Source organism: Anabrus simplex, chromosome 1 (assembly GCF_040414725.1).
Source record: "Anabrus simplex isolate iqAnaSimp1 chromosome 1, ASM4041472v1, whole genome shotgun sequence".
In the NCBI taxonomy this organism is placed as follows: domain Eukaryota; kingdom Metazoa; phylum Arthropoda; class Insecta; order Orthoptera; family Tettigoniidae; genus Anabrus; species Anabrus simplex.
The window spans coordinates 1,515,068,656-1,515,081,099 of record NC_090265.1 but is presented as its reverse complement, the minus strand read 5'-3'; the positions used below and the strand labels follow the sequence as shown (position 1 = coordinate 1,515,081,099).

The window sequence follows — 12,444 nt, the reverse complement described above, 5'->3', positions numbered from 1 at the left end:
CCATCACCACCCATTCAACCCCCAATTCCACCACTCCGTTATAATCAGCTAAGCTGTGTCATCTGTGGTGTGAATCCTTCACTCGCAGAAGAAATGTTTGAGGGAATACCAGCTCAGAGCAGGAATGCGGCGGGGCCAACATTCATGGTGCGGATCATCCTACCAACACCTGCCGACATGGACAGACTACTTGCCAGTGGTGTCTCAATCCATCATCATAATCACAAAGTTGAGCCGCCGTCCTGCGCTCCACCTCCACAGTCTCTCAGATGTGCAAAATGTCTCCGTTATAAACAACACAGAACGGCCCAGTGCAAAGCAAATCATCCCATCTGCGGGCATTGCACCCGACATCACTTCAACAACAAGTGCCCCAACACCCTTCAAACCCCCTGTATAACACCTTGTTGGTAACCATGCGGTTTATTCTTGCCGATGTAGAGGCCGTCCCACACCTCTCCCAAACCACTCTGAATTAATAGCCCCCGTTTGCACTATCAACCCACCAACCACGCCAACTTGTTCACTATTTCCCCATCCTACAATTGAAGATCTGATCAGATTTGTAACATTTTCATTGCTCAATATCCACCCATACAATAGATCGCTAGTTCTCAACCATCTCCAGGCTGCAGCAAATCAGACGCTCAATTTACACTTCCTTACAACACATTTCGGTTTAAATACACATTTCAACTTTACACCTTTAGAAACTCTTGTATAACCCTTTTCATGGTATTTTCAGCCTCAGACACATATCCAGTAACATCATATATTACCATGTTACATTGCCATGCACTAAGGACAACGAAATCAAGAATAAAATAGGGGTATAAGTGCACTCAGAACCACGCAATTACCTATCCTGTATATGTATTCATAACCTAATATTTGTCATGTTAATCAGGCGTAGGATTATAAGGAAAAAGAAAAAGAGAGGTAAAAAGTTACCCCTGAAGCAATATACTCATGTTGAATGTATTTATCTACTTCTATATATTTAATTATATAACTTTGTCTAAACAACATTGTAATCCATCATGAAATTCAATAAAACATAGCCCAATGGCCATAAATTCCCCTTCCATCTCCTTCATTTCTCACATCCTTTACCCAACTCCCTCTTCCTGCGCATCTCCCCACCCGCCCACATCTCTTGGCCAGAGAGAGGGCATAATCCTCTAGGTGGCCCGCCCCACCCCTTCAGGGTGGGGAATGAAAACTTCGTCAAGCAAGCAAGCCAGCCTCCATGGTATGCACTAGTCATGCATCTTTGTAGGTGTGCTATTTACTAACTGATGACCCAATTAGCACACTGGGGTGAAACGCTGGCAACCATGAATGAGTTAGCTGGAAAATTTATTGCTATTTGCTTTACATCGCACTGACACAGATAGGTCTTATGGCAATGATGGGAGACGAAAGGCCTAGGAATGGGAAGGAAGCGCCTGTGGCCTAAATTAAGGTACAGCCCCAGCATTTGCCTGATGTGAAAATGGGAAACCACGGTAAACCATCTTCAGGGCTGCCGACAGTCGGGTTCGAACCCACTATCTCCTGATTACTGGATACTGGCCGCACTTAAGCGAGTGCAGCTATTGAGCTCGGTGGAAAATTTATAATGTCCAATAATGGACCAATTATATTGGTATTATAAGTGGTATGTTCCAAGATGTCAGTGGAGAGATGACGTGAAATGACATTAGTAGACAAATAAGTTTGAGTGGTGTGTTTAAAAGTAGGAAAGATCAAAATATGAAGATAAAGTTGGAATTCAAGGGGACGAATTGGGGAAAATATTTGTTTACAGGACGGGGAGTTAGGGATTGGAATAACTTACCGAGGGAGATGTTCAATAAATTTCCAATTTCTTTGCAATTATTTAAGAAAAGGTTAGGAAAACAACAAATGGGGAATTTGAATTGAATGTGAGTGTGACCATTACCACATTTGTACAATAATCAGCATACTGTCTTGTTAGTGATCATTTATTGTGTTGGTTGTTCAACACTGTAGTAGTGGGTTGGTGGTTCTTTTATGCAGTGCAGTAGCAGTACTCAAAATGGATAGAAAATGAAGAAAAGTGTTGAAAATAAAGATACTCATGTGGGGGATCAGAAAGATGAACTGATGTGCAGTAACAGAAATGGAAGTAAGAGTTTGTGTGCATTACTCTTACAATCTTACAAGAGTCGCAAAAAGCCAGCACAACAAGGGTAAGGAGCATAGTTTTCAGCCATCTTCGACTTTATTCCCATGGGTATTATATGAAGAGAAGAACAGCACTTGTCACGCATGAGCTTGGACGAATGAACATTGATATTGCTGCCTTAAGTGAAACCAGACTGTGCAGCGAAGGTAAACTTACAGAGTTCAGCTCAGGCTACACAATCTTCTGGAAGGGAAAAGATGAGGGTGAACACTTGATTCATGGTGTGGGATTCACTGTGAAGACCACATTGGTGAATGATTATCAGCTAACTCCAACTGCTGTCAGTGAAAGAATTATGACTCTCCAAATCCCACTCTCTGGAGCCAAATCAATGGCACTCATCTCCGCATATGCTTCCACCTTGGATGCTGATGTAGAAACTAAATGCCAATTCTATAACCTGCTGAGCACTACCATCACCAAAGTACCACCAAGAAACAAACTCTTACTACTTGGCAATTTCAACGCCAGAATTGGTAAAGATCACCAATTATGGAGCAGTATGATGGGAAAACATGGACTTGGCAACTGTAATGCCAATGGTCTGCTGTTCCTTGGTTTATGTGCTGAACATGAACTCTTCATTACTAATACTCAGTTCCGCCTGCCTAATCGCTACAAGACCACTTGGAAGCATCCTTGCTCAAAGCACTGGCACATCCTTGACTATATCATCACCAGGCAATGTTATAAAAAAATATGTCCTTGTTACAAGGACCCCAAGAAAGGTCGATGACTGCTGGACAGATCATAAGCTCCTCTTTTGCCAATTGAGAATCTCAATCTGTTGCAAACAAAAAAGATCCATCCACAACCTGCCCAGAAAGAAATTTGATACTTCTGAACTTCAAATTGCTACAATACAGAAATGCAATCTCAAACAAACTGGCTAGTCATTCAGTCAGCAGTGATAGTACAAATCAGGAATGGGCTATGCTTCAGAAAGTCATCACTGAGTCAGCTGAGGAAACAATTGGTTTTGTGAGGAAAAAACAGAGGACTGGTTTCATGAAAATAATGAAGAAATTGTCTGATCAATGCCAAACGGGAAGCCCATCTATCCAATCTTCAAGATCCGTCTTCCAATGTGAAGAAATCACAATTCTTGGAACTTAAAGGAAAATGTCAGGTACAAATTAGGGAAATCAAGAATAACTGGTGACAACAAAAAGCTGAAGAACTGCAAAGACTATCTGATGCTTGTAACCTGAAAAACTTCTATGTTGGCATAAAAAGAGATATATGGTCCAATTCGATCTTCTTCGGGGTCGTTGAAAACAGCTGACAACTACATCATTTTAACTGATAATGAATAAATTTTAGAGCGTTGGAAGGAACATTTCTCTGCGCTTCTAAATCCTGTCTCCAAAGGACTTTCTTTGTAATGTCTCTCAGCAGCCCCAACAACCATGGATGGCAGTTCCACCTACATACAGAGACTTTACCAAAGCACTCAATCAACTAAAACCAAGAAAGGCTCCTGGTCCTGATAACATCCCCCTGGAACTGATACAAAATGGAAGTATACCCTTGAAGACTAGACTTTTCACACTCATCCTCTTGATTTGGGAAACTCGAGAAGTACCTGATGACTTGAAGAATGCTACCATCATCACTATCTTCAAGAAAGGTGATCGTAGCGCATGTGTGAACTACCGTGGTATATCGCTTTTGTCAATTGCAGGTAAAATTCTTGCAAGAATTCTATTAAACCGGCTGCGAGTTATCTCAGAGATGATTTTGCCCAAGTCTCAATGTGGTTTCCGAACCTCCAGAGGCACAACAGATATGATCTTCTGTGCTAGACAACTCCAGGAAAAATGCAGAGAGCAACAGCAGACTCTGTATTTAGTTTCCTATGATCTGGAAAAAAGCCTTTGATTCAGTACCAAGATCTGATGAAAAATCATTCTCAGGGTTGCAGAGGTTAAAGATGTCCCTTCGGTCTGTTATGAGGCAGGATCACTTAAATGCTGTTTCTGTCATTGCCATCATGAAGAAACCATGAACTTAGACCTTCATTCAGTGGTAGTTGAGATGCAACACTTTTGCTAGAAAACAGTAAGGTAAGACTCAACAAACCTAATATTACAGTAGCCAACATGATTTTGCGGTAAAATAGAAAATATGTCATTGTTATGGAAATCGCTGCCCTGATTCCAAAATGATGCTATTTTTTTCCTATCACGTCTAGTTTGATGCAATTCGGTGTTTTAGTATCTGCATGAATTCGTAAGATGTAATGTTGAGAAATGTTCTCGCGCAACTTTTTTTTAGAATATAATTATGTGATTTGATTTGTTACTGTTTGCATTTTATTATAGGTTTATTGCTGTCTAAATATTAATTTTGTAGTTGGAGGTTTCCTGGTAATTTCATAAAAAACTCCCCCAGATATGCAATAGACTGCGAGGTATGTAGGATTGAAGATAAGACAGTTGAGAGTTTGTCTTTCATCTTAGACCACTTGAATAAACAGACGTGTTAAAAGCCCCAGCCCTTATGCAATGTTTATGATGGACTGATAAAGCAGTTTCCTTGCAAAGATAACAGTCCAAAAGTATTATACTCACGAAGATGAACTTGTATTTTGTACGGATGTTTCAAATCTTCTACGTCAATTGGGAGAGAAAGAGTATGATCCTAGTAACTGGCGTGTTTTTATTGACCCTTTGCTTCATAATACAAATGTTCTGGCATCTGTACCACTTGCACACTCCACAAAAATGTCTGAAACATACTAGACCTTAAAGTTGGTGCTTGAAAAAATTAAATATCACGAGCATGGGTGGCAAATTTGCGGTGATTTGAAGATCATTGGATTGTTGCTGGGACAACAAAAAGGCTACACAAAATTTCCCTGTTTCCTATGCGAATGGGATAGCAGGGCACGGGATAAACATTGGGATACAGTGAATTGGCCAGAAAGGAAACAACTACGACCAGGATCCAAAAATGTCTTGAATGTAAGTCTTATTGACCATGAAAAATTTCTACTTCCACCCTTGCACATCAAATTAGGATTGATGAAACAGTATGTCAAGGCATTAGATAAAAGTAGCCTATACTTCCAATATTTATCCACTAAATTTCCCTCATTATCAGATGCAAAAATCAAACAAGGCGTATTTGATGGACCACAGATTCGTAAACTGATGAAGGATAAAAATTTCACAGACACGATGACCAAAATTGAGAAAGAGGCATGAAACGCATTCAAAGATGTAGTGACTAAATTCCTTGGCAACATTAAGGACCCTCAATACAAAGAAATTGTAAGGAAAATGTTGGTAAAGTTTAAGGAACTCGGATGTAATATGAGCCTTAAGCTTCATTTCTTAGCTTCACATCTGGATCATTTCCCTCCAAATTTAGGAGCTGCCAGTGAAGAACAAGATGAAAGGTTTCACCAGGATCTCAAAGATGCACAACGACGCTATCAGGGACATTGGGATGTGAATATGATGGCCGATTACTGTTGGTCGATTGCACGAGACGACCCTTCTAGAGATCATTCAAGAACTTCAAAAACCCGGAAATTCCACGGAAAACAGGAAAAGACAGAGGTGTGAATCTAACCTGCATATAATATAAGTAACAAAACTATGTATGTTTAACCATGTAATTTTTATTCAAGGTACGGTTATATTAATTTAAAAGCAACTGTACAGCCAAAACTAAATAGGCGCTTTAAGCTTCAGTTTCACGAATTTCAATATATATTTAAAATATAATACAAACCATCTACTTGCTTACAAAGCAGCATTTATGTGTATTTAATGCATGCAAAATATGATTACGTTTTGCAAGCTGAAATTTACATTAACATATCAAATTTAATCAATACTAAGTATCAACAATTTTACATAAGAACAAAATAACATTTTGTAAAATTGCCACTAAACCAGACGTGATACACCAAAACTAATTTTTTTATCGAATTCTGCATTAAAAAATACATAAAACTCATGTATTTTCATTTTTACTGCACAAAAAAAGTTTTTTTTGCAGGCTAGTGTTATTTCCCTCCAAATTTATGAGCTGTCAGTTGAAGAACAAGGTAAAAGGTTTCACCAGGATCTGAAAGATGCAGAACGACGCTATCAGGGACATTGGGATGTGAATATGATGGCCGATTACTGTTGGTCGATTGCACAAGACGACCCTTCTAGAGATCATTCAAGAACTTCAAAAACCCGGAAATTCCACGGAAAACGGGAAAAGACAGAGGTGTGAATCTAACCTGAACATAATGTAAGTAACAAAACTATGTATGTTTAACCATGTAATTTTTATTCAAGGTACGGTTATATTAATTTAAAAGCAACTGTACAGCCGAAACTAAATAGGCGCTTTATGCTTCAGTTTCACGAATTTCAATATACATTAAAAATATAATACAAACCATCTACTTGCTTACAAAGCAGCATTTATGTGTATTTAATGCATGTAAAATATGATTACATTTTGCAAGCTGAAATTTACATTAATATATCAAATTTAATCAATACTATACTGCTAATAATAAGAGATGGCTTGTGACATTTCGTAGAGGGAGGTCCGTTTACTGCCTGCCGAGGCGGGATAAAGGGAGTGGCTGTGTGGTTGCCATGGAAACGAGGGTGGGGCGACTGCGGTTGCCATGGAGATAAAACTTCTGGGAGGGTCGTCTTGCTGGGAGTTGCCAAACCTCTCACTTCACTTGTGAGGTAGATCTTGTTGCAAGCAGTTCAGTGTGAGTGGCCATTAGTAAGTTTCTAATTGTATTTTAAATACTATTTACGTACGTATGCACGTGCAATCATTGTATTTATATTTTGAGTACGATGAATACTCCTCGAGGGAGAGGGAGGCCCAGGACTCGTCCACCTCGTGAAAAAAATACCGCCGGCCATGGTGTGACAATTCATCACCAAGGAAGAGAAATGATATGTGCTGCAAGAGAATTCTTTGAAGAGGAGGCTACGAGTTTATCGGAAAGGAATGTTCCCTTAATTCCATTCCAGAGCAAAATTTGTTCTATTTGCGACCAGTTCCATTACAGTGGAAAACAAGAATGTGAAGAAAGACCGGTTCTTGTCTCATTTGCGATCACTGTAAAATTTTCAGCAGCCTGTCAGGGTTTCCCAACTTTAACGCAGCAAGGGGACTGCTAATTAAGGCGTAGCTTTATATAATGGATACTCTTACAGAAATTTACGGAAAAGTGAGGATGTTTGGTGACAAGGGTTTGTTTTACCGCTGGATTTACGTCGCAGCGACACAGATAGGTCTTACGGCGACAATGGGATAGGAAAGGCCTTGGAATGGGAAGGAAACGACCCTGGCTTGATGTGTTTGTTGTGAAAATAGAAAACCACGGAAAACCATCTACAGGGCTACCGACAATGGGATTCAAACCCACTATTTTCCGAACGCAATATATTCTCTTCGCGCTATCATTATAGAATCGTCATTTTTTCAACTTATTGTTCTAAACATTTTCTTAACATTAAGTTCTGGAATCTTGTACATCTAATCTAAGCGTACAGACAAAAATTATAATTTTATTTATATAGATGAAAGTAGACCGAGTGGCCGCGCGTTTTAACGCTCTGTGGCTATGGAGCCAAGCTCTGCATTCGGGAAACGCGTGGGTTCGAATCCCACCGTCGGCTCTTCTCAGAATAGTCTTCTGTGGCTTAATATCTTCACTTCCAGGCAAATGCCGGTACAGTTCCTATCCATAGGCACCCCTTACCCAATTTTATTCACCATAACACATTTCGTCTTCATTAGCTCCTCAACTGGGGTTGGTGCCAGGAAGGGCATCCGGCAGTAGAAACATGCTGTGTAAATTAATTAGGAAACCACGGAAAACCATCTTCAGGGCTGCCGACAGTGGGGAACCCACTATCTCCCGAATACTGAATACTGGCCGCACTTAAGCGACTGCAGCTATCCAGCTCGGTAAATAAAAGGTTTATTTGAGTCCTGTTTATTCCCTGTCAATCCCGATATAAACGCATCAGTCTCAAACGGTAAATATAAGTAATTTAATGACTTTCAACATACGATTCGTAAGATTCCCAGTTTCGCCAGTTACTTGAGGGATGTCTTCCTGTACTAATCCTTCAGTAAGGATTTCCCTCACAGCAACCTGACTGTTTGTATGTCACTGATAAGAACCTGATTGTATAAGAGTGATCGCAAATGGGACGACACCGCCTGGCCAGGCAGTCTACAACAGATCACAGTGGTCAGAATGACGGAGAGAACAAGTGAGCCGGAAGCGAGGGGTAAGAGCATGTAGGCCTACAGAAAGGAATGCCGGAATGTGGCAACATCGTGAAATGCCACGTGCAGTGCTCCTCCCTCCAACCTTACCTGTCAGACGCCATCTCTTCTTATTAGCAGTATAAGTATCAACAATTTTACATAAGAACAAAATAACATTTTGTAAAATTGCCACTAAACAAGACGTAATATGCCAAAACAATTTTTTTCTCGAATTCTGCGTTAAGAAATTCATAAAACTCACCTATTTTCATTTTTACTGCACAAAAAATTTTTTTGCAGGCTAGTGTTATTTTTCTTCATGCTTTATATTAATCAACTATTTATTTATTTAATTAATTTTTAAGTAATTAAAAGCTGCTGTACTGTACTAACACAATTTTACTGCACAATCCTACTGTCAACAAAATATTTAACAAGTCGCCTATGACCAACATTGTGTTTAGACCAGCAACTCTTGTTGAAATGTTCTTGTCCAATTTTAAAGGTTCTCTTGTTGAAACTAACTTAATCAAATCAACACATTTTATGGTACTCACCTTACAGAATACTCGAGGCTCTAATGTAGACAATTTAGGTGATAAAAACTTGCTGTACATCTGATACAGCTCAGTAAACTGCACTCGTGATGGAAATCCTGTCTGCATGAGCTCCAGTACTGTAGTCATACCAGAGCATTCAAGTTGAGATAAGATGGAAGCTCCCTCAAACTGGTGGTCCACCATCTTCTGGTTGGGTTTGATACATCGAACAAAATTGGTGCCCTAGGAATTAAAGCAATGAATTACTTCTTTCAAGATGAATATACACAAATAATGAACTATGTAGACTCCATTTAAGTGCTTTTAAGAAAATGAGTGTTGAAGAATACCTTCATTCAGTGGCAGTTGAGATGCAACACTTTTCCTGGAGGAACAGACCTAACATTTTCTTCACACTTAAAATTAATCAATTATTTATTTGTTTTGCATAAAGAATGGAAATGACTAATAACATCAGGAAGGCATCCAGAAAATATAGCTTCATTTATGCATTTTAGTGAAGCCTAGTAATTTTGTGTCAATCAATCAATCAATCAATCAATCAATCAATCAATCAATCAATCAATCAATCAATCAATCAATCAATCAATCAATCAATCAATCAATCCTGCATTTAGGTCAGATTTCCAGGAGCCAGATTCCATACCTGTTGTTTACCTAATCTTGTCTTAATTTCATAGAAGTTGGATATTAATGGAACATCTCCCTTGATGAATCATTCCAATCTCTAACTCCTCTTCCTATGAACAAATATATGCCCCAATTCGTCCGCTTGAATTCCACCTTTATCTTCATACTGTGCTGTGATCTTTCCTACTTTTATAAAAACTTCACTCAACCCTTATATTTAGATTGATGATTTCACAGGCCGTAATTGTAGACATGATAATAAGCTTTATGGCTTTTGCCATATCAAGAAAACAAGGTGAAATTTTTTAGGTTTTTCATAGAACTTTGCTCTGTGTCTGCAGAAGATAATTTTGTCTGTTCACGAGGACAACTTCTCTAATAATGAAAGTTGAATTTAAACATGCTTTATTGTTGGTCTAATGTAAGTGGTACTCTCGTTCATCACTAAATGGCTTACTATGCACTAGCCGTCCAAGTGGGAGATGATGACACTAACCTACCTCCAAGTGATATGTTTCTAGTTCCATTGTATGTGTGTTGCAAAGTAAACAACAAGGGTCTTTATGTATTTCCACAACTTCCCGTATAATCCTAGACCCGTATTATTCAGTAATGGGTAAGAGTTTGAATATCCTGCAATATGCTGGTGTACAAAATTCCCTGTACTTACGGCAAGGTACAGATTGGCCAAACGTGTTAATCCATTAGTACTTGTATCAAGGAACACCATCGAAATATCCGTCTCAACCAGTCAGACAAGTGATGATAAATGAATTCATAGTGTATAAGGTTGAAAAGTTCTAGAATTTTTAACATCATATTTTATTTTATCTTTTTTTATATTTTTTTATATGACCTGCTCTATTTCTGCAATGGTGGTGATGTATTCTTTTTGTTGGTATGGACTTAACCAATTAAGTTTATATTGGTTAAATTCTTAAGGGTAGGTGAAAGGCTTGTTCAATTTTGTTGGTATTTAGAAGTTGATATTTTTTCAGGCTGCTTCTATTTTTTTCAGACTTACGATTATTTAATTTCTTGTCTTAAGTTTCTTGTTTTTGAATATTTTTTATAGCCTAATACCAGTGTGTCTTTGGAACGAGTCCCATTCTAATGGGACCAGCAGGGATGCAGCATTTTAATGCACACTGTATAATTTAGAGCTTAATATACAGTAGATCTTTTCCTATATAAAATTTTATTTCATTTTAAATCCAAATATTGTTAGTATTTTCCTGTGTTATTTTTTGCCACTTTGAAGAGCAAGGTTTCTTCTGCACTGATTTTAGGAACTTTGGAACCAATGTTTGATTCAAGCATTGTTTTAGAAAATGTATGTCCTTGCTGGTTTTAGTTATTTTTATCTTCAAATTTATCATTTAAGAAGACATTAGACATTTTTTGTGCCTGGTTAGCTGGACTACAATTTATGAACTTCACTGTCAAAAATCCATGTTGGCAGTAGGGTATTAATCATACTGATACTGTGAAATGTGGCATTTTTGTGAATTTCTGGATAATGCGAATCTTGTTTGGTGTTTTTACCCTTGGTTAACGGTTTGGGTGGGTTTTCTGTAGATTTTATATGATATTGTTTTTTTTCTTATCACTGAAAGATCTAGAAAAAATGAGTTTAAGACTGTTTTTGTTTTCTAATGTAAATTTTATATGCAAGTCTATAACATTTAATTGATCTAAAATTGTGGAACTGTTATTAATTTCCTGATCTATTATGACAAAAATGTCAACAACATATCTAATCATTTAATATCCCTTTAATAATATTTAATATTTTATATTTCACTGAGTAGTCAAAATATATTTCTGCTAGCTTCCATTGGTAGTCCATTTTGTTGGTAAATTTTACTACTGAAAGAAAGGTAGTTGTTTTTGAGGGACATAAATTTGTCTATTTCCTGTTTATGTAATAAGTTTTTTGTGTTAGATTATTTGTGAATATATTGATCTTTAACTAGAATTTTAGAGTACATGTTTGTGATATCAAATGAATTCAATGGAGTATGGAGGTTATAATTTGATATTTTTAGTAGCATTAAAGAATTCTATAGAGTTTTTAATTGATGTATTGCTCTGAAAGGTATAGTCTTTCTTAAAAGAAATTGCAGATAAACTGAGATGCTTTGTATCTCAGGCTATTTTTAAAATTAATTATTGGTCTAATAGGAATTCTGTCTTTATATAGTTTTGGTTGGGCTCTTGCTTCTGGTATTTTGGGGTTCATGCTAATTAGCTTAGATATTTCCTTGCCATTTAAAATCTGCTTGAGGTGGGTTTTTTTTCTTTACTAATTTTGATGAAAGTACCATCTGAGAAGAATAATTCAATTTTTTCTAGATATTAAACTTTTGTGCATAACAACAGTTACATTACCTTTGTCTGCTTTAGTAATTATTATTGTTGATTTGTTGTTTTAAGCTGTTGAGTGATTGGCTGATAGTTAAAAACGTATTTCGTTCTTGAAAAGCTCTGAAATTTTTTCTTAACTTCATATCTTATTTCATCTTGTATTTTGTTTGATATTTCTGTTATGACCTACTCTCTTTCTGCAGCGGTGGTGATGTATTCATAAATTCTTAAATGTTGGGTGAAAGGTTTGTTAGTATTTAGAATGTGATCTTTTTAGAGCTTTTTCTAGTTTTTTTCAGACCTAAGATTATTTAGTTTCTTGTCTAAAGTTTCTTGTTCCTTAGTTAACAAGTTTTATACACTGAAGAAAATGGAAATTGCAACACCCAGAAGGAGTGGTGCTACATTGCTGCAATT

General features: G+C 37.4%; 1 protein-coding gene across 3 annotated transcripts in view; it reads right to left on the bottom strand.

The window, feature by feature from the left end:
• The window catches only part of jar (Myosin heavy chain 95F jaguar), a 562,711-nt gene that overhangs the window by 182,701 nt on the left and 367,566 nt on the right, over window positions 1-12,444 (bottom strand). For all 3 annotated transcript variants that reach the window (XM_067138002.2, XM_067138003.2, XM_067138005.2), the window contains one exon: window positions 9,028-9,252. In XM_067138002.2, the coding sequence (XP_066994103.2) occupies window positions 9,028-9,252 (225 nt within the window). The remainder of the gene's footprint in view (window positions 1-9,027; window positions 9,253-12,444) is intronic.